The sequence below is a fragment of the Heterodontus francisci genome, chromosome 20 (genome assembly GCF_036365525.1).
Source record: "Heterodontus francisci isolate sHetFra1 chromosome 20, sHetFra1.hap1, whole genome shotgun sequence".
NCBI classification, from domain to species: Eukaryota; Metazoa; Chordata; class Chondrichthyes; order Heterodontiformes; family Heterodontidae; genus Heterodontus; species Heterodontus francisci.
In genome coordinates, this window is record NC_090390.1 from 14,069,224 (window position 1) to 14,092,950 (window position 23,727).

Here is a 23,727-nt window from a genome sequence, read left to right on the forward strand (position 1 = left end):
TAATCCATGTTCCATTTAATAACCAGGTCTAGGAGGATAAAGCTTAAATTAAATAACAAGGGATAGTAACACTAAAGGGTTCTGGATTTTTCAGCAAGTTAAAATCTGAGGTTTATAGATAATAAAATCTTAAGTAAAAACATTTAAGTTAACTCTCGGTAAAGTAAAATGAGCTCAGCATAAAGGAAGCAGCTGACTGGTGAGTAACTGGCGAGTCTTCATTTAATGACTTAAGTTTATTTCTATTAAGTCAGTTAATAGTGTAATAAATAGAGGCCTGGCAGGGGATCTCAGTCCTGTGGAGCATGCACCCTGTTCCATGTGGGAACTGCAGGGCACTTCTTGTGTCCTGAAGAACCACATGTGCAGGAAGTGTCGTCAGCTGGAGCAGCTCGAGCTCGGGTTTCGGAACTTAAGCAGAAACTGGCGTCACTATAGTGCATCCGCGAGGCTAAGAGGTAGGTGAATAGCATGTTTCCTGGATGCGGGCACCCCGCAACTGGAGAGAGTGCAGGCAGAGAGGGAATGGGTGACCGCCAGGCAGTCAAGGAGGACCAAGCAGATAGTGCAGGAGTCCTCTGAGTGCATCTCACTCTCCAACAAGTATCGAATTCTGAATAATAGTCAGAGTGATGGTTCCTCCGGGGAGTGCAGCCACAGCCAAGTCCAGGGCACTATGGCTGGCTCAGCTGTACAGGGGGGCAGTAATGGAAGAATGGGAAGCAATAGTGATAGGGGATTCCATAGTTTGGGGAACAGACAGGCGCTTCTGCAGCTGCAGACGTGAATCCGGGGTGGTATGTTGCCTGTCTGGTGCCAGGGTCAAGTTTAGGTGGCGGGTGGAGGATGAACTAATAGCAGTCTATAACGGTACCAACAACAAAGGTAGAGAGAGAGATGTGATCCTACAGTCTGATGTTAGGTAGCTAGGAAGGAGACTAGCAAGCAGGACCTTTACGGTTGTAATCTCCAGATTACTCCCAGTGCCACACGCCAAGTATAGAAATAGGAGAATAAAACAGATGAATGAGTGAATGGATAGATGGTGCAGGAGGGAGGGCTATATAGATTCTTGGGATAAAAACAAAAATTGCTGGAATTACTCAGCAGGTCTGAGCATCTGTGGAGAGAGAAGCAAAGTTAACCTTTCATCAGAACTGGCAAAGGTTAGAAAAGAACTAGATTTTAAGCAAGTAAAGGGGAGCGGGTGGGGGAAGAGAACAAAGGGGAAGGTGTTTGATAGGGCAGTGGGAGATTAAATAACAAAGCTGTCCTGGGAGAAAGGCAAAGAGTGTGTTAATGTTTGTGGTGAAAGACTTCCCCCTGCTCTCATGCCAACATTTCTGTCTTTGGTCTGCTCCAGTGTTCAGTGAACATCAATGCAATCTTGAGGAGCAGCACCTGATCTTTCAATTAGGCACTCTACAGCCTTGGGGACTGAACACTGAGTTCAATAACTTCAGAGCATGACTGGCCTTTTCTAAATATTTTATTTTTTAACCATGTGCCTGCTTTTCACGTAGTCAGAGCTGCTCATTATTCTGCAATTAACTCTCTCTTTGGACGAATGCTTTGTCTTTCACCACAAACATCAACACACTCTTTGCCTTTCTCCCAGGACAGCTTTGTTATTTAATCTCCCTCTGCCCCATCAAACACCTTCCCCTTTGTTCTCTTCCCCCACCCGCTCCCCTTTACTTGCTTAAAACTAACTCTTTTCTAACCTTTGCCAGTTCTGATGAAAGGTCACATACCTGAAATGTTAACTTTGCTTCTCTCTCCACAGATGCTGCCAGACCTGCTGAGTAATTCCAGCAATTTGTTTTTATTTCAGATTTCCAGCATCTGAAGTATGTTTGTTTTTATTATAGATTCTTGGGACATTGGGACTGGTTCTAGGGAAGTGGGACCTGTACAGGCCAGACGGGTTGGACCTCAATAGGGCCAAGACCAATGTCCTCGCGGGACCGTTTGCTAGTGCTGTTGATGAGGGTTTAAACTAACTTGGCAGGGGGATGGAAACCAGGATGTAATATTAGAAAGGAAAAACAAGGTGCACAAAGGCCTGGGAGAGAGAGATAGCACTAGAGTAAGAAATAGTAAGGCATTAGTTTGAGTCAGAGTAAGAGGGAATGCAATAATATTTAAATTAGGTTTACAGCGCATGTACGTGATTACGCAAAGCATGGTAAATAAGGTTGTGTGCTACAGGTGAAAATAGCCACATGGGAATATAATGTCATGGCGATAACTAAAACATGGCTCAAAAAAAGGCAAGTACTAAAATATTCCTGGATACAGGGTGTTCAGGAAAGATAGGGAAGGCAAATAAAGGAGGGGTGGTAACAGTATAGATTAAGAAAAATATTAACAGTGCTGGAAAGGATGTCCTAGAGGGGTCAAGGTCAGAATCTCTGATTACAGCTAAGAAAATATAGAGGGGTCATTAGACTACTAAGTACATTCTATAGGCCAACTAGTGGAAAGGAGGAGGCACAAATTTCCAAGGAAATTACGAGAGGTGCAAGAATTAGAGAATAATTATAAAAGGGGACCTGAATCATCCTAATATAGGCTGGGATAATAGTGTAAAGGGCAGAGAGAGGGAAGGGTTTCTGACGTGTTCAGGAAAATTTTCTAGGTCAGTATGGTTCCAGACCAACGAGGTAGGCGGCATTGCTGGGGAATGAGGTGGGTCGTGCATCCAAGTGGCAGTTGGGAAACATTAGTATCATAAGGTTTAGGGGAGATGGTGGCGTAGTGATAATGTCACTGAACTAGTAATCCAGAGGGCCAGGCTTATACCCCAGAGACATGGGTTCAAATGTCACCAGGGCAGCTCGTAGAATTTAAATTCAATTAACTAATAAAAATCTGGAATTGAAAGCTGCCATGAAACTATCACCAATTGTCATAAAATTCCACCTGGTTCACTAATGTCCTTAAGGTCCTTACATGGTCTGGCCTACATGTGACTCCAGACCCACAGCAATGTGGTTGGCTCTTACTGTCCTTTAAAATGGCCTAGCAAGCCACTCAGTTGCCAAGGACAATTAGGGATTGGCAACACATGCTGGCCTTGCCAGCGACACCTACTTTCCATGAAAGAATAAAAAAATTAGCTATGGAAAAGGACAAGGAGCAATCCAGAGTAAAAATAACTAATTGGGGGAGGGCCGATTTCAGTGGGGAGAACAGATCAGGCCCAAGTAAATTGGAAAGCAAAAGAGTCACTCAGGCAAAGGCGGACCAATTACGGAAAACCAGCACAGTTTTGTTAAAGGCAAATCAGGTTCAACTAACTTGATTGACTTTTTTTGCTGAGATAGAGAGGGTTGATGAGGGTAATGCGCTTGATGTTGTGTACGTGGACTTCCAAAAGGCCACATAACAGGCTGAGTGACTAGGACAAGCAGAGTGTAAAAACAACTGCAATCTACCCCAACAGTTGCCAACTTTACACCCAGCTGTTCCAAATAATATTCAAAATTTGATCCCCAGCTATTAGCTCATCTGCACCAGAATGGCGATTAAGGTGCTATAACTGGTCACATTAGCCACTGAGCTAGAGTAGTGGTGAACAGTTGTTTTTCAAACTGGAAGAAGGCATCCAATGGGGTTTCCCAGGTGTTGGTATTAGGACCACGGCTTTTCTTGATGACACAGAATTGAGTGTGCAGGATACAATTTTAAAATTTGGTAATGACACAAAACTTGGAAGTATTGTGAACTGTGAAGAGGTTATTGATGGACTTCAAAAGGACAGACAAGCTGGTGCTACAGGTAGACACATGGCAGATGAAATTTAATGCATAGAAGTGTGGAGTGATGCATTTTGGTGGGAAGAATGAGGAGAGACAATATAAAATAAAGGATACAATTGGAAAGGGGATGCAGCAACTGAGGGACCTGGAGCTATTAGTGCACAAACCGTTAAAGGTGGCAGGGGAGGTTGAGAAAGCAGTTAATAAGGAATACAGGATCCTGGGCTTTCTCAGTCGTGGCATAGAGTACAAAAGCAAGAAAGTTATGGCGAGCATTTATAAAACACTGGTTCGGCCTCAAATGGAGTATTGTGTCCAATTCTAGGCAGCATACTTTCGGAAGGATGTGAAGGCATTAAAGTGGGTGCAAAAAAGATTTACAAGGACGGTTCCAGGGATGAAGGATCTCAGTTGAGGAGAGATTGGAGAAGCTGGGGCTGTTCTCCTTACAGAAGAGAGTTGAGGGGAGATTTGACAGATGTGTTCAAAATCATGAGAGGTCTGAACAGAGTAGCTTTTTATTCATTCATGGGATGAGAGTTTTGCTGGCAAAGCCAGCATTTGTTGCCAATCCCAAATGTCTGTTCAGAAGGTGGTGGCTTTGTTAAATGGTTGCAGTTCATGTGGTTATAGATACACCCGCAGTGCTGTTTGGGAGGGAGTTCCAGGATTTTGACCCAGCAACAATGAAGGAACAGCAATATATTTCCAAGTCAAGATGGTGAGAGATTTGGAGGGGAACTTGCAACTACTGCTCTTGTAGATGGCAGAGGTCATGGGTTTGGAAGATGCTGCCGAAGGAGCCTTAGCGAGTTGCTGCAGTGCATCTTGTGGATGGCACACACTGCTGCCACTGTGCGCCAGTGGTGGAGGGAATGTTTAATGTGGTGGATGGGGTGATCAAGCAGGCTGCTTTGCCCTGGATGGTGTCAAGTTTCTTGAGTGTAGTTGGAGTTGCACTCACCCAGGCAAGTGGACAGTATTCCATCACACTCCTTACTTGTGCCTTTTTGATGGTGGACAGGCATTCGGGAGTCAGGGAAGTGAGTTACTCACCACAGAATTCTCAGCCTCTGACCTGCTCTTGTAGCCACAGTATTTATACGGCTGGTCCAGTTAAGTTTCTGGTCAATGGTAACCCCAGGATGTTGCTGATGGGGGAATTCAGCGATGGTAATGCCATTGATCATCAAGGGAAGATGGTCATTGCCTGGCACTTGTATGCCAGAAACGTTAATTACCACTTAATAGCCCAAGCCTAAATATCGTCCAGGTCTTGCATGGACTGCTCCAGTATGAGGAGTCATGAATGGTACTGAACACAGTGTAATCAGTGAACTTCCCCACTTCTGATCTTATGATGGAGGGAAAGTCGATGAAGCAGCTGAAGATGGTGGGGCCTAGGAACCCCTGCAGCAATGTCTTGGGGCTAAGATGAATGGCCTCCAACAACCACAACCATTTCCCTTTGTGCTAGGTATGACTCCAACCAGTGGAGAGTTCCCCCACTTCTCTTCCCCCAGTTCCCATTGACTTCAATCTTGCTAGGGATCCTTGATGCCAAAAACAGTCAAATGCTACCTTAATATCAAGGGCAGTCACTCACACATCACCTCTGTAATTCAGTTCTTTCGTCCATGTTTTAGCTAAGGCTGCAGTGAGGTCTGGAGCCAACTGGCCCAGCAGAACCCAAACTGAGCATCGCTGACCAGTTTGTTGCTGAGTAAGTGCCACTTAATAGCACTGTCAATGATACCTTCCATCTCTTTGCTGATGATTGAGAGTAGACTGATGGGGCAGCAATTGGCCTGGTTGGATTTGTCCTGCTTTTTGCAGACAGGACAAACCTGGGCTACTTTCCATATTGCTGGGTAGATGCCAGTGTTCTAGTTGTACTGAAACAGTTTGGCTGGGATAGAGAGGAACAATTCTCATTGGTGGAAGGGTCAAGAACTAGAGGACACTGATTTAAGGCAAAAGAACCAACATGAGGAAAAGCTTTTTTTGTTTTATGCAGCGAGAGGTTAGAATCTGAAATGCACTGCCCGAGATTGAGGCAACTTCAGTCACGGCCTTCAAAAGGAAACTGGATAATTAACTGAAGAGAAAAATTTGCAGGGCTCCAGGAAAACGGTGGGGGAGTGGAATTAGTTGAGTTCTCTCACAGAGAGCGGACACTGACACAAAGCGCCAAAAGGCCTCCTTCTGTGCTATAACAATTGTATGAATCTATGACAGGTCCTCATCAGCTCAATCCAAATCCGAACACTTTTCAGGGGAGCAGTGACATGTTACTGTTAATCTGTGATGGTTTGGGGAGGTGTAACATGTTACTCACGGGTCTGTCCTGGTCTGAGGGGAGGAGTGATGAGTCACTCACAGGTCTATCCTGGACCGGGTGTCGGGCGTGCGGCGGGGGAAAACAGGGTGACACATTACTCATGGATCTATCCCGGTTTGGGGGAAATGAGTGACGCATTGTTGATGGGTCTATACTTGTGAAATGCAGCTGAAGGGAGACTAGGTTCCTCTCCCTCCATCTGGGTAAAAACTATCTGGCATGTGGTGTTGAGTGAAGAAATCCTGGACACAGCTACAGAAACTGCGAATAGCGGTCATTCATGTCACATCATATTGTCAGCACACTAACCTCCATGTAATTATGATTCGCCAGCTGAAACCCAAACTCATGCGTAGTTGGAGTAGCTATTAACCACAGGAAAAATAAGCTTGGAATGAGGATAGAGAAAGGTTGGCAACTTACCAATCTGCCCAACAAACTCGATTCGAATTCCCTTGTGCTCCAAACGCTTTCCCAGCTGTTTAAAGGTAAGATTTACCTGGCAAAACATTTTTTAAAAATAGCAAAAAGGTAAAGAAAATAATTCAATTTAAAAAAAAATCTGCTTTACTCCCCTGTACTCTTGCCCCTTTAGTGCACCCCATGCTTTTTCCTCTACTTCTCCACCTCGGTCACTGAGCAGCTACAGAGCATTCTGAGGGAGGATTGTGAACAGTCACAGTTTGTGGCCCATTTTGGTACCAATGGCTGATAGAGAGAGATGAGGCCCTGCAAGCAAATTTTAGGGAGCTGGAAAGTAAATTAAAAAGTAGGACCTCAAAGGTAATGTCTGCCACACTCCCAATGCTACGCACTAGCGAGTACAGAAAGAGGAGGATAGAGCAGATGAATGCAAGGCTGGATGGATAGTGCAAGAGGGAGCGTTTTAGATTCTGGGGACGTTGGATCGGATCTGGGCGAGATGGAGCCTGTACAAGCCGGACAGGTTGTGCCTCAACAGGGCCAGGACCAATATCCCGGCAGGGTTGTTGCTAGTGCTGTCAGGGAGGGTTTAAACTAGTTTGGCAGGGGGATCGGAACCTGAGCACAGTTTCGAGAGAGAGAAGCAAAGCTGGAAATGGAAGGCTGAAAATTATTAAGCAAGTATCAGAGACAGAGAAAACAAAGGCTAGAAAATAGGTAACAAAGCAGTTGTCGAGTGATTAGTGGAATGTACTTAAATGCAAGAAGTCTAGTGAATAAGGCAGATGAGCTGAGGGCACAGATATACATTTGGAGGTATATCATAACTATTACTGAAACATGGCTTAAAGGGAAGAAATGACAGCTCTACATTCCTGGTTACAGGGCTTTGACTGTTGAAGGTATAGTATAGACCCCCCACCAAGGAGTCAGAAGATAGAAGAGCAAATATGTAGACAAATTTCTGAGAATACAGAAATAATAGGACAGTAATAGAGGATTTCAACTATCCAAATATTAACTTGGATAAAATCAGTGTAAAAGGTATAGAGGGCACAGAAGTCTTAAAATGCCTTTAGAACTTACATAGCAAGCCCAATAAGAGAAGGGGCAGTTCTGGACTTTGTTTTAGGAAATGAAGCTGGGCAGGTGGAAGTGGGTATCAGTGCGAGAGCATGTTGGTGGGAGTGATCATAATTCAGTTAGAGTAATTAAGAAAAAGGACAAAAATAGACCAAGAGCAAATGTTTTGAGTTGGGGAAAGCCCAATTTTCCTAAGCTGAGGTGTGATTTGGCAAAAGTGGACTGGAAACAGCTACTTGAAGGTAAACCATTGTCAGAGTAGAGGGAGGCATTCAAGGCAGAGATAGGGTTCCGAACAAATATTCCCACAAAGAAAAAGGATGGGACTCCCAACTCTAGACCTCCCCCACTGCCCCCCAACCCACCCGCATTTCAGAGAATACAGAGTAGGAGGAGACAAAACAGGGAAGCTAATGGTTGATGCTGAGAACTCAATACTGCAGAAAGCTTGGAGTAGAGGAAGTGCATGGTGAAATTAAAAAAGAAATTCGGAAAGCAAAGAGAAGGCATGAAAAAATATTGGCAAGTAAAATCAAGGAAAACCAAAATATATTTTATAAATGCAGAAAGAGCAAGAGGATAACTAAGGAAAGAGTAGGATCAACTAGGGACGAAAAAGTTAAATCTGGCGTGGAGGCAGAAGCCATGGGCACGGTTCCAAATGAATACTTTGCATGTGCTTTCATGGAAGAGGGGGACAAAACAGTCACTGCAGTTAAGGATTTTTTTTTATTCTTTCATAGGATTTGAGCATCGTTGACACACCAGAATTTGTTGCTCATCACTAATTGCCCTTGAACTGAGTGGCTTGCTAGGTAATTTCAGAGGGCAGTTAAGAGTCAACCACATTGCTGTGGGTCTGGAGTCACATGTAGGCCAGACCAGGTAAGGGCGGCAGATTTCCTTCCCAAAAAGGACATTAGTGAACCAGATGGGTTTTTACAACAATGATGGTGCCATGGCACCATTACGGAGACTGGCTTTCAATTCTAGATTAAGTAACTGCATTTATTAATTGAATTTAAATTCCACTAGCTGCCATGGTGGGATTTGAACCCATGTCCCCAGGGCATCTGCCTGGGCCTTGGATTACTAGTCCAGTGACATTATGGCTATGCCACCATCTCCCCACATTGAAATACTGGATAAGATAAACATAGTGAGGGAAGAAATACTAAGGTGTTTAGTATCTTTGAAAGTGGATAAATCAGCAGGCCCGGATGAAATATTTCCCAGGCTGTTAAGGGAAGCAAGGGAAGAAATAGTGGAGCAAAAACAAGAAATGCTGGATTCACTCAGCAGGTCTGGCAGCATCTGTGGAAAGAGAAGCAGAGTTAACGTTTCAGGTCAGTGACCCTTCTTCGGAACTCTCTTTCCACAGATGCTGCCAGACCTGCTGAGTGAATCCAGCATTTCTTGTTTTTGTTTCAGATTTCCAGCATCCGCAGTATTTTGCTTTTATTTTAGTAAGAAATAGTGGAGGTTCTAATCATCATTTTCCAATCCTCTCTGGCTACAGGCGTGGTGCTGGACAACTGATGAAGATACACCGTTGTTTAAAAAGGGAGCAAGTGCTAAACCGAGTAATTACAGGCCAGTCAGACCATCTTCGGTAGTGGGCAAATTATTGGAAAAAATTCTGAGACGCAACATAAATCGTCATTTAGAAAGGCACAAATTAATCAAGGACAAATAGCATGCATCTGTTCAGGAAAGGTATTGTCTGACTAACAATTAAATTTGAGGAGTAAACATTGAGGGTTGATAAGGGTAGTGCATTTGATGCAGTCTACTTGAATTTTAGCAAGGCTTTTTCTTTTGACATGGAAGATTGGTAAGAAAACTAAAAGCCCATGAGATCCAAGGGCAATGGCAAGTTGGGCCCAAAATTGGCTCAGATGCAGGAAGCAAAGGGTAATGGTTGGCAGATGTGTGTGTGACTGGAAGGCTCTTTCCAGTGGGCTTCCACAGAGCTCAGTCCTAGGTCCCTTGCTTTTCATGGTATAGATCAATGATTTAGACTCAAATACAGAGGGCATGATTAAGAAGTCTGCAGATGATAGGAAAATTGGCCATATGTTTGATAGTGAGGAAGAAAGCTGTCGACTTCAGGAAGATAGGTCAGGTAGGCAGAAAAGTGGCAAATGGAGTTCAACCCAGAGAAGGGCAAGGTCATATATTTGGGAAAGACAAACAAGGCAAGGGAATACACAATAAATGGTAGGATACTGAGAAATGTAGAGGAACAGAGGGACCTTGGAGTGCATGTCCACAGATCTCAAGCTATTAGGACAATTAGATAAGATGGTTAAGAAGGCATACAGATATATTCTATGACTTGCCCAGTAAAAGAAAGTAACAGGAGGGAAGTTATGCTAGAACTGTATACACCACTAGTCAGACTGCAGCTAAAACACTCTGCACAGTTTTGGTCACTTTACAGGAAGGATGTGATCGCATGAGAGAGGGTACAGGGGAGATCTACGAGGATGTTGCTGGGACTAGAGAATTTTAGCTATGAGAAAAGATTGGATACGCTGGGAATATTTTCTTTGGAACACAGCAGGCTGAAGTGAGATTTAATTGAGGTATATAAAATTACGAGGGGACTAGATAGAGTGGATAGGAAAGACCTAATTTTCCTTAGCCGAGAGGAGTCAATAACTGGGGTGGGGTGGGGGACATAGATTTAAAGTAATTGGCAAAAGAATTATTTATTTATTTTTATTTATTGATACAGCACTGAAACAGGCCCTTCGGCCTACCGAGTCTGTGCCGACCAACAACCACCCATTTATTCTAACCCTGTAGTAATCCCATAATCCCTACCACCTACCTACACTAGGGGCAATTTACAATGGCCAATTTACCTATCAACCTGCAAGTCTTTGGCTGTGGGAGGAAACTGGAGCACCCGGCGAGGGAGAACTTGCAAACTCCGCACAGGCAGAACCCAGAATCGAACCCGGGTCCCTGGAGCTGTGAGGTTGCAGTGCTAACCACTGCGCCACTGTGATTAGAGGAGAAATTTTTCAGCTGGGGGTGGTGGGAGTCTGGGGCTCACCGAAGGGGTGATAGAGGCAGTAACCGTCACTGCATTTAAGCAGCACTTGGATATGCACGTGAAGTGCCGTAACCTACAGGGCTATAGCCGACAAGTTGCATAGTGGGATTAGGCTGGATAACTCATTTTCGGCTGGTACAGACAGGCGGAGCAAATAGAAAATTTACTGCACAGAAGGAAGCTATGTTTTTCTGCATTCCAGTGCTCCTGGAGTTAGTTCAGACTTTATCCAAGTTGCAATGGAGTAAGAGAGGGACAATACGTGAGCTACAAGCATACAAGAGCTATGTTTCTGCAATAGGGGTACTACTTTAAATTATATTAAAAGGTCAGAATGATCCTGGCAAGGTGGTATAGCTTTAAGAAATTGTGGTCATGAATTGCATCTAAGCAGGAATGACTCCAAGCTGTTAAGAATAGAAGCTAAAGAGATAATTCAGTCAGTCAGGAAGAGGAGTGTAGGGAGGAAGGAACCAGGAAATTAATCCGTTACTGACAGGTTAGTTTCAGCACTTAAAAGATACAACTGCAGTTGGTGAATAAACCTGATTTGTTTGAACCGTTAAGCTGTGGTCTGTGTGTCTACTTAACCATTGGGTCCTAGGCCTGCTTCAATTTGTTACAGGGTCATACTGGGTGGGCAGTTTGTGCTGAGTGAGCATGGAAGAATAGGCCCCAGACTGTCGTGTGTTTCTCCACAACCAGACAGAGGTGAGGCATCACTCTCTGATTTTGCTGTGATCTCATTGTCTCCGCATAGCAAATGGCTTGGGTTGTTCAGTCCAACTTCTGCACTTCCAGGAAAGGGAAGTGGAGCTTCGTCAATGCTCCAGCTGGGACTAGACCAAGGCTGCTAAGAGATGTATTCACACGATGAGTTGTTTGTTTGAAAGTTCTGCTTCCTGAAGTTTAGCTCATGGACATGCTTACAAACTCAAGATGATCAACCAAAACAAGACAATCTCGGGGTGGGGGCGCAGGCAGCCGTGGGAAGTGCTGCACCAACAGATGCTACCTTTCAGATCAGGCATTAAAGTAAACCTGTCGACTCAGTGAACGTAAAGGATCCAATGACATTGTTTTGAGGAAGAGCAGGGAGTACTCCTGGTGTCCTGCCAATATCTATCCCTCAACCAACACCCCTAAAAATAGATTATCTGGTCATTCTAACATTACTGTTTGTAGGAGCTTACTGTGCAAAAATTGACCATCGCTTTTCCTACATTACAACAATGACTACACTTCAAAAGTACTTCACTGGCTGCAAAGTGTTTTGGACATGTTGTGGTTGTGGAGAGTGCTATATAAATGCAAGCCTTTTACTTTTAAGAATTGCAGGAACACAGAGGCTTGGAGGGCTGGAGGAAGTTAGAGATAGGCATCCTGCATAATACTGTAAATCAGAAGCCCTGATCATACATTGTACTTTACACAGCATTACACTCCTATAATAAAACACTGCATTCTCCAATCCACAAAGCCAAGAAAAAGTACAGAATGAGAAAAAGCACTTTTTCAATTGGTTCTCAGAATCTGGACACCACTACCAAGACTGAATTGCCTCCCTCCTCGTTTCCTCGAGAGCGAGCAAGAGCATGAACGACATTACCACATGGACTGCAGTGGCTCAGAACAAGGCTTAGCACCACCATCTCAGGCCATCTAGGGATGGGTAGGAAATGGAGCATCACCCATACACAGAGAACAAATTAAAAACAATGAGGAAAAGATGGCTTTGAAGATCAGTTTCTTCCAGTATTTTTCAATAGCGATTCTGTGCTTTCAATTGCTTGTCACCATCTAATCCCCATGTAGAGTTCGGTGTTTGAATCCCTCAAGTCCTGCATTTCCAAAAGAGCGCTGCTGCAAGAAATGACCAGAGAAAATATACTGAACAGTAAATCCTTACCTTCCCTGTTACAGATTCACCATCATAAAACAGATAATGTTTCTCTATTTTGCCATCTTCACTTTTGATCTCTGCTGTTTTCCTTGTGTCTGCGTCATTGAGGACGATATTGATGTCGCACACTGGAGTAAACAAACCGAGGAAACTCTAGACAGGAGAGGAGAGACAAAACTGTGACCGCAATCCACTAAAGAATCAATAGTCTTAATTGTCAATAGTTGCACAAGGAATCCTTCCACATTCCTCCCCACCCCCCCACAAGGCATCGACATTTTTTATTCATTCACTGAATGCGGACATCACTGGCAAAGCCAGCATTTATTGTCCATCCCTAATTGCACTCAAGGTAGTAGTGATCTGCCTTCTTGAACTGCTGCAGTCCATGTGGTTTACAGTTTTTGTAGTGGTTTGACAACTGAATAGCTTGCTATGCCTTTTCAGAGGGCAGTGAAAAGTCAACCACATTGCTGTGGGTCTGTAGTCACATGTAGACCAAACCAGGTAAGGACAACAGACTTCCTTCCTTAATGAACCAATTGGGTTTTTAGGACAATCCAGTAGTTTCTCGTTCCCACGAAGCAGCTTAGCAGCTTGAAGGGGTACCACGCAGGCATTGATCTTTGATAAATAACGTGTGCCCAGATTTAAAAAGAGACCACGCACAACAACCAAATTTTAAAAGGAACACTGGTCGCCATTACTGATGCTCGCTTTTTATTCCAAATTTAAACAATTTAAATTCCCCAACTGCTGAGGTAGGATTTGAACTTGAGTTTCCATATTAGTCCAGGCCTCTGGATTACTAATTCAGTAACATTACCACTATGCTATTGTACCCACACTGTATCCCACTCTCTGGTGAGATACCATTCCATGGACACTTGAAACCTCCTGTACTTACTTTCAGCTGTTAAATATTACATGTGAGCACAGGCTATTCCATCACAGTGAAGCCCAACCTTCCCTTACACAACATCTACAAAGACCTCCTTTCAGCAGCAGTGAAAGAGCAATCAGGAAACGACACTGGCCAACTTTCTCTCAAAGTTACTCTGAACTGATAGTGAGACAATGTACAATAGCCTGCATTTAAAAAGCAAGACTTCAACAAAAAAAATCTGGCATTTGTGTCATTTTTCAGGACCTCAGAACATCCCAAACTACTTCACAGCCAATAAAGTACTTTTTGAAGTGTAGTTACTGTGGTAATGTAGGAAACACAGTACCTATTTTGCAGATAGCAATGTGATAATGGTCAGATGATGTTTTTGTAATGTTGATTAAGGAATAAATATTGGCCAGGACACTGGGGAGAACTCCCCGCTCTTATTCAAAATAGTACCATGGGATCTCTTATGTCCACCTGAAGGGGCAGGAGGGGCCTTGGTTTAATGTCTCACCCAAAAAATGGCACCCCCAACAGTGCAGCACTCCCTCAATACTGCACTGCAGTGTCAGCTGAGATAGTTGTGTTCCAGTCACAAAGAGCTTTACAGAGTGAAGACTACCAAATGGGCAAGCTACGCTGGAATGGTTAGGAAAAGTGACTGCAAGTTTAAAACGTGAAGTCCAGAGAGAGGTGACTGGAGGATGCAAGGGAAGAGACAAGGCTAGAGGAAATGCAAAGATAGGAGGGTTAACTTGGACAGGGTGAAGGACTAGCTGTCACTCATATCCAGACCTGCATTGAGTTCTGAATGAGGTAGAGATGAGAGACCAGCAAGAATACTCTAGGGGAAAGGGGGGGGGGGGGGGAGAAAGATATCAAACTCAGTTGTGTGCAAGTACAGACACTGGAAGATGACAGGAATGATGTGACCAATTCTAGAGGAAGACGACTTGTTGGTAGATAGAATGTGGAGTTTGAAGCTATTCTGGGTCAAACAGAAAGCCATGCTTTTGCACAATCTGAGCAAGTGAGCAGAGAATAGATGGAATCAGTGACAAGGGAGTGAAGGTTATGGCAGCAGCTGAAAACAAAGGCACTGTCTCCTCAATATCCAGTTGACAGACACTGAATAATCCAAAACTTGCCAGCTAAACAAAACTATTTTATTTTATCTTGGTAGCAGTGCGCACACAAAGTATATCAGAAATTGTTGGAGGCATGTTCTGGGAAAAGTCTCATCAAAATACAGGTTTGCTTTGATTCACATCTTCGATGTATTTAATTAGTTAAAACAAAAACAACTTCTCGAGCCTGGCTGAAGTTGGCCCTTGCAACTTTGTATAAAAACCTGACAGACCTCACAGCCTTTCCTGGGCCTCAACTGCTTGTGTCTTTAAAAAGGAAACAAACCTGTGTTCACAATGAGAGAAGGGCCTATAACAGTCAACTCCTGTTGTGTATCTGGGATCTCAACATAATTAGTTCAAGAGATTTATTGTTGACACAGGCTAACAAATTGATTTACAATCCTTGGGGAAACAACTTGAAACCGAACTCATTAGCATTTTAATGACTGCTCACCTCAGTTTCGAATTTATGTAGATGGATACACTTTCCTTTACAGCATGTCCCTTAAATGCAACTTTGTCCCTCCCCAAATTGTTTGTAGAAAATTGTTGAAAAAATCCCAAAATGTGACAAAGCACCATCTGTATCCACAGGATACCTTTTACAGCCAATTGCTTGGCGCATTGACGCAGTTGTCATGTAGACAACATACAAATAACCAAAACAACTAGATATAAATCAAATTAATGTTTATGATGCATTGGTGAGGGATGAATGTTGGCCAGGACACCAGAACTCCCTGCTCTTCAAATAGTATCATGGGATTTTTTTTTCACATATTCACAGAGCCTTGGTTAATAACCCATCCAAAAGACAGCAACTAACAATACAGCATTCCCTCAGTTCTGTATTAACGGGTCAGTCTAGATAAGATTCATGTGAAATGTGACCTGAACCTAAAACCAACTGACTCAGCTTGGTTCAGTGGTACAGTGGTAACAATCTTGCGTTTGACACAAATCCTTGTATCTTATTTAGCTGTAAACTCACAGTTGCTACTTAAAGAAAACTGGCTGTGAATTAAGCTGGGGTAGGGTTTATCCAAATTCCTTCTGAGCATAGACTCAAATGAGCAAACAACATACAGCTCATTTAATGTAGTAAACATCCCAAGGCACTCTCAGAAGCCTAATCAGACAAAAATTGACACCGAGCCAAGGGTGGAGACATTCGGATAGGTGACCACTTAGTCAAAGAGGTAGGTTTTAAAGGAGCATCTTAAAGGAGCAGCGTAGAAAGGGGGAGAGGTTTAGGGAGGGAAGTTCAGAGCTTGAGCCCCAGACAGCTGAAGGCACCACTGCCAAAGGTGGGGTTAAGAAAATCAGGGATGCTCAAGAGGCCAGAGTTGGTGGAACGTAGAGATCTGAGGATTGTAGGGCTGGAAGAGGGGACATAGATACAGAGGGGCGAGGCCAGCTGTCACGTGGGGAGTTCCAGCAATATTCCCTGTAAACTGTGCAGCTACCTGAAAACCCCCTGCAGGCCATGCACATATTTGCCCCTTTAAGTTACTGCACTTGCATGGTAAAAAAAAATTAAAGGGGCCACGCATAAATAAAATCACCCACACACTCCAAAGGAAATTAGAGGGTACGTTGGTGTCTGGATGGTCATTGTGGAATAGGGAAAACTAATTTTACAGCATGGCATGCTCCTGCTGCTGAGACTAAGCAGAAAAACTTCTGAGTTGCATGTTTAAGCTCCCAGGCCGTTTCAGACCTTGGAGTATTTGCTGGAACAATGTACAAGTATTTATATCACACCTTAAATGTGATAAATCGTCCCAAGGCACTTCATAGAAGCATTATGAAGCAAGGTTTAACACCAAGCCACATAAGGAGATATTAGGTCAGGTGGCCAAAACTTTGGCCAAAGAAGTAGGTTTTAAGGAGTGTCATAAAGGAGGAAAGCGAGGTAGAGAGGCAAAGATATTTAGGGAGGGAATTCCAGAGCTCAGGCCTAGGCCTAGGCGACTGAAGGCACAACCAGTAATGGTGTAACAATTAAAATCAGGGATATTCAAGGGGCCAGAATTAGAGTGTGCGCGCAGCTGGAGGACATTACAGAGACAGGGAGGGGTAGGGCCATGGGGGGATTTGAAAACAAGCATGAGAATTTTAAAATCAAGGCGTTGCTTGATGGAGAGCCAATGTAGGTCAGCAAGCACAGGGGTGATAGGGGAATGGGATTTGGTGCGAGTTCAGAGATAGGCAGTTTGGGATGACATCAAGTATATAGAGGGTAGAATTTGGAAGGCCAGCCAGGAGTACATTTTAACAGTCAAGTCTAGAGGTAGTAAAGGCACAAATGAGGGTTTCAGCAGCAGATGAGCTGAGGCAGTGGGGAAATCTGCTAATGTTGCAAAGGTGAAATAGGCTACCTTAGTCATGGCACGGACAGATGGTCAGAAGCTCATCCAGGGATTAAATACGACACCAAAGCTGCAAACAGTCTGGTTCAGTCTCAGGGATGAAGGGAACAGAATTTGTGGTGAGGCCTGAAAACAAAGTCTTCAGTCTTGCCAATATTTATTGGAGGAAATTTCTGCTCATCCAGTACGAGATGTCATAAGTATCGACAAATTAGACAGTGGAATGGTCAAGAGAGGTAGTGGTGAGGTTGAGCTGGGGGTCATCAGCCGCCACATGAAAACTAATGCTATGATTTCGGTTGATGTCGCCAAGGGGCAGCATGTAGATGAGAAATAGGAGGGGGCCAAGGAAAGATCCTTGGGGGACACCAGAGGTGCAGAAGAAAAGCCATTGTAGGAGAGAGGTGTAGAGGGGGCTTTACTTTGACTCTAACCCATGTTGTTTATGCCTTGGAAGTGTTGGATGGGGCAGTGTAGAGGGAGCTTTACTCGGCATCTAACTCATGCTGTACACGGACAGATGGTGACACTGGGCGCCTGAGACGATACAAACATTTGTCTAGAACTCATTTTGTTCTGAGAAGGCAGTAGAATGCAAGGCTAGTGAGGATTAATGTAGAAACATCATTAACACTCCTGAGCAAGCAGATTCCCAAAATATTAGTGCATTTCTACTGCAGTCATTTTACTAATATTGCTATACACAACTAAATTTCCTCTTCTCTCAATACTAAAACTGTTATCAATTCACACGGTTTCTAAAATGAAGTTATTACATCAATCCAGAAAAAGCAGCAAGACTCAAATTGCTCCAGTTATACAAAAAAAAACCTAGAAGGACACAGTGACAGTTGGGTAGAGGTTGGTCCATGGATTTCAATATAGTGCAGCAGTATTCTTGGAAGGTAGGGGAAAGGTCATCAGACATAAGCTACTAACCTCAAGAAAATTTAGTGCGAAGGTGGCATAGCATATTAGTAGTGAGACAATAAATAGTGCCAGTCAGTACTGTGAATACGCAGTGACAAATCTCAGAGGATGGAGGTGGAAGTAAAAACTTCCGTCTCTATACCTTTTGCCCTTGGGCCTACTGCTGCTGATTAACAGAAATACACAGATCAACAAACAAACTGAGTGGTCCCATGCCTGATTAAATTTACACAGACATAGAAAATAGGAGCAGGAGTAGGCCATTTGGCCCTTCGAGCCTGCTCTGCCATTCATTATGATCATGGCTGATCATCCAACTCAGTAGCGTGTTCTGGCTTCCACCCCATACCCTTTGATCCCTCCAGACCCAAGAGACACATCCAACTCCTTCCTGAAAATACACAACATTCCGGCCCCAACTGCCCTCCATGGCAGCGAATTCCACAGGCTCACCACTCTCCGGGTGAAGAAATGTTTCCTCATCCCAGTCCCGAAAGGTCTACCCCGCATCCCCAGACCATGACCCCTGGCTCTGGACTCCCCCACCATTGGGAACATCCTTCCTGCATCTACCCTGTCAAGTCCTGTTAGAATTTTATAGGTTTCTATGAGATTCCCCCTCACTCTTCTGAACTCCAGCGAATATAATTCTAACTGACTCAATCTCTCCTCACGTCAGTCCTGCCATCCCAGGAATCAGTCTGGTAAACCTTTGCTGCACTCCCTCTATAGAAAGAACATCCTTCCTCAGATAAGGAGACCAAAACTGCACACAATATTCCAGGTGTAGCCTCATCAAGGCCCTGCATAATTGCAGCAAGACATACCTGCTTCGTGTACTCGAATCCTCTCACTATGAAGGCCAACATACCATTTGCCTTTTTTTTTACCGCTTGTTGTACCTGCATGCTTACCTTCACCGACTGGTGTACGAGAACACCCAGGTCTCGCTGCATATTCCCCTCTCTCAGTTTATAGCCGTTCAGATAATAATCTGCCTTCCTGTTTTTGCTACCAAAGTGGATCACCTCACATTTATCCACTTTATACTGCATCTGCCATGCATTAGCCCACTCACTCAACTTGTCCAAATCACCCTGAAGCCTCTCTGCATCCTCCTCACAACTCACCCTCCCACCCAGTTTTGTGTCATCTACAAATTTGGAGATATTACATTTAGTTCCCTCATCTAAATCATTAATGTACATTGCGAATAGCTGAGGTCCTAGCACCAATCCCTGTGGTACCCCACTAGTCACTGCCTGCCATTCGGAAAAAGACCTATTTATCCCTACTCTGTTTCTTGTCTGCCAACCAATTTTCTATCCATCACAATACACTACCCCCAATCCCATGCACTTTAATTTTACATGCTAATCTCTTATGTGGGACTTTGTCGAAAGCCTTCTGAAGGTCCAAATAAACCACATCAACTATACTAGTTAAATCCTCGAAGAATTCTAGTAGGTTTGTCAAGCATGATTTCCCTTTCGTAAATCCATGCTGACTCTGTCCGATTCTACCACTGTTCTCCAAGTGCTCTGCTACAAAATCTTTGATAATGAACTCTAGAATTTTCCTCACTACCGATGTCAGGCGGACTGGTCTATAATTCCCTGCTTTCTCTCTACCTCCCTTTTTAAATAGTGGGGTTACATTAGCTACCCTCCAATCTGTAGGAACTGTTCCAGAGTCTATAGAATCTTGGAACATGACCACCAATGTATCCACTATTTCTAGTGCCACTTCCTTAAACACTCTGGGATGTAGATTATCAGACCCTGGGGATTTATCGGTCTTCAATCCCATCAATTTCCCCAACACCATTTCTCTACTAATACTGATTTCCTTCAGTTCCTCTCTCTCACTAAGCCCTGTGTTCCCCAACATTCCTGGTATGATATTTGTGTCCTCCTTTGTGAAGACAGAACCAAAGTATGCATTTAGTTGGTCAGCCATTTCTTTGTTCCCCATAATAAATTCCCCTGTTTCTGACTGTAAGGGACCTACATTTGTCTTCACCAATCTTTTTCTCTTCACATACCTATAGAAACTTTTACAATCAGTTTTTATGTTCCCCGCAAGCTTACTCTCGTGCTCTATTTTCGCCTTCTCAAATCAATCCCTTGGTCCTCCTTTGCTGAATTCTTAACTGCTCCCAATCCTCAGGTCTGTTTATTTATATGTCTATTCCTTGGATCTAATGCTATCTTAAATTTCCCTTATAAGCCATGTTTTGGCTACCTTTCCCGTTTTACTTTTGTGCCAGACAGGGATAAACAATTGTTGCAGTTCATCCATGCGCTCTTTATTGCCTATCCACCGTCATCCCTTTAAGTAACGTTTCCCAATCCATCATGGCCAACCCGCACCTCATATCTTCGCAGTTTACCAAGATTCAGGACCCTTGTCTCAAGAATCAACGACGTCACTCTCCACCTTGATGAAGAATTCTATCATATTATGGTCACTCGTCCCCAAGGGGTCTCGCACCACTAGATTGTCAATTATTCCTCTCATTACACAATACCCAGTCTAGGATGGCCTATTCTCCAGTTGGTTCCTCAATGTATTGGTCCAGAAAACGATCCCGTATATACTCCAAGAATTCCTCCTCTACGGTATTGTGACTATATTTGATTTGCCCAATTTATATGCAGATTAAAGACACCCATAATTACAGATGTTCCTTGATCGCATGCATCTCTAATTTCCTGTTTAATGCCATTCCAAGCATCACCACCACAGTTTGGGGGTCTATATACAACTCCCACTAACGTTTTTTGCCCCTTAGTGTTTCTCAGCTCTACCCATACAGATTCCACATCGTCAGAGCTAATATCTTTCCTCACTATTGCATTAGTTTCCTCTTTAACCAGCAATGTAACTCCACCGCCTTTTGCTTTTTGTCTGTCCTCCCTAAATACTGAATATCCCTGGATGTTCATTTCCCATCCCTGGTCACCCTGCAGCCATGTCTCCGTAATCCTGACTATATCATACCCGTTTACATCTATTTACGCGATTAATTCATCCACTTTATTGCAAATGCTCCACCGTTAAGGCACAAAGCCTTAAGGCTCGTCTTTTTAACATTACTTGCCCTCTTCCCAATATTTTTCATTGTGTCCCTGTTTGATTCTGGCTCTTGATTTCTCTGCCCATCACTTTTCTTATTCCCCTTACTGTCTTACTACATCTTAAATCTTGCTGTGCAGCTGCCTTTATAGTTAGGCCCTTCAAATGCCTGTTCTATTAACATAATTACTTGATTCACCAAGTGCTCACTTGCATTTACAGTCAAAGTTCCAGTAACCCCATTGAAGTGATCCCTCAGAAACATGTCACATTTACTGTTTGGCCCAGTCTCTCAAACAGGAAGTCGCTTTCAACTTTACTGCCTTAAATAGATCACTTGTTATCACACATTACTCCTTCCAAGAGCGCTCAGTCTCAACTACACGCTCACGGTGACCGTTAACTAGAATCCAGTCTGCAGCAAGAGCCAAGGACGTTTGCAGCACAGGCGGCCATTTATCGTAGCACACTTGCTGCCCCTTTGCTAATACAGCCCAACACTAATCCCACTGTGCATCTCCCTCCTCAAAGTCCTGTATTATTACAAATTCACATCCAATGTTAGCTATCATCTTGGATACACTGGTACTACTTGTCTTATGTTCACCAGCACGCCCACATTGTCCAATATCCAAGTTATCCAACATACAATGGAATAACTCGGGGATCAACAATACAACCCCCTTGGGTGATCTCAAGTGGATGTGCGTGTAGCACAGGCCTCTCCATGTGCCTCTCAATCCTTCTGCTAGCTGATTAAGAAAACGACAGGTAAAATGAAGCCAGATGGGAATTGATACATGCTTTCTTTCATAACTTCTATTAATATAGTACCTTTACCATAGTAAAACAAGCCAACACACTTCACAGGAGCATTATAAAACAAAATATGACACCGAGTTGCATAAGGAGATACTTGATCATAGAGGTAGGTTTTAAGGAGTAAAAGAGGGAAGAGAGGCTTAAGGAGGGAATTTCAGAGCTTAGAGCCTCAGCTGCTGCCAATGATTCAAATCAGGGATGGCTCAAGTGGCCAGAAATGGAGGAGCGTAGATTTCTGAGAGTTGTAGGGCTGGAGAAGATTAGAGCGATGGGAAGGGCGAGGTCATGGACAAGGACGAGAATTTTAATATCGAGGTATTGCTTAACTAGGAACCAACATAGGTAACCATTTCCCCAGTGAGCTGTCTTACTGGAATTGAACAGAACTGCCCTCCTTCATTCTAAGATTCTGAATCTAGTGAACACTTGTCCTCACAGTTTTGTGTTTAAAAATCCTGATTTGTCTGAGAGTGTTCCTGTCCTTATTTTATCTTCAGTACACACAAGGGCAAGACCTACGCCAGACAACCCTTAGGATCAGGAACTTCCCAACACAATGGGTGTGAAGTATCGATTACCAAGGCAGGCTAATGAGTCGCTTACATTTTCAGTCTTGGGAGGGGGGGGGGGGGGGGTGGAAGTATTGCAATATCTGGACAATTAGCATTTAACAACCTCGTCTGTGTCTTTCTTCAAGGTGTGAATAAATTGCTTTTAAAACCCACCCTTCAGCTGCAACTGCTTAAATCCAGTGGAGAAATGGCTAAAATTCCAAAAACATGACATGTTCTCAAATTCAAATGTTTAGCTAATTTTTCCCTTAAAAGGTCTCTGCCTCAACCGCTTTGTGTGGCAAAGCATTCCATGCTCCAACGACCCTCAGTGAAGAGACATTTCTAACATTAGCCATCACTCAAACACCAAAGGAAATCTTTCCCTATACACGATCAGAATTATTCTGAACTTTACAAACCTCAAATTTCCTTTTGGTCTTCTCTATTCCAGTGGAAATAATCCCAATATCGCAATCCCCTCCTTGTAATTATAGTACCCTATTCGTCATCATCCTCGTGAATCTATGCCTTTAATTGCCTATTGCCTATGAGCGAGACCGAGGCAGACCTGCGAGGAGACAGGCACTGGCGAGCAGGAGTTCCATTGACATAAAAGAGGCATACACTCAGACTCAGCGAGTGTGTTTCAGGACTGATGTCACAGTTCAGAAAGCGACGCGTTGCAAGGGGAGGCAGCTAATTGGTAAGTAGGAACAGGTGGATATTTCTACCCTCTTTTTACTACTTTTGATAGCCAAAGTAAAAGTAAAGGTAGGAAATTTAGATTGTAGGAGGTAGTGTTTGGAGTAGAATAAGGTCCCTATCGTAATTGGTACTCTAAATTAAAGGGAGTAACTAAGGAGCTTAATCTAAGGCTAAGTCATGGCAGGAAAGCTCAGCCCTGTGGCATGCTCCTCCTGCGCTATGTGGGAAATCAGTGTCCCTGGTGACCATGTGTGCAGGAAGTGTGTCCAGCTGGATCTACGAGCTGACCGCACTGCGCAGCTGCAGCTGCGGATGAACTCACTGTGGAGCATCCGCAATGCTGAGGACGTTGTGGATAGCACGTTTAGCAAGGATGTCTTGGAGCGACTGCAGGATATTCTGAAGGGAGAGGGTGAACAGTCAGAGGTCGTGGTACACATTGGTACCAATGACATAGGCAGAAAGATGGATGAGGTCCTGCAACAAGAATTTAGGGAGCGAGGTAGCAGATTAAAAAGCAGGACCTCAAAGGTTGCAATCTCTGAATTACTCCCACTGCCACGTGCTAGTGCGTATAGGAATAGGAAGATAGAGCAGATGAATGTGTGGCTGAGGAGATGATGCAGGAGGGAAGGCTTTAGTTTCCTGGATCACTGGGTCTGTTTC

The 23,727-nt window shown here is 43.8% G+C and overlaps 1 protein-coding gene across 1 annotated transcript in view; it reads right to left on the reverse strand.

The window, feature by feature from the left end:
• Positions 1-23,727, reverse strand: part of vps26a (VPS26, retromer complex component A) — a 66,392-nt gene that overhangs the window by 21,394 nt on the left and 21,271 nt on the right. Inside the window, exons 2-3 of the mRNA XM_068052397.1 lie at positions 12,585-12,731; positions 6,529-6,604 (exon numbers count right to left, since the gene is read on the reverse strand). Coding sequence (XP_067908498.1) covers positions 6,529-6,604; positions 12,585-12,731 — 223 coding nt within the window. The remainder of the gene's footprint in view (positions 1-6,528; positions 6,605-12,584; positions 12,732-23,727) is intronic.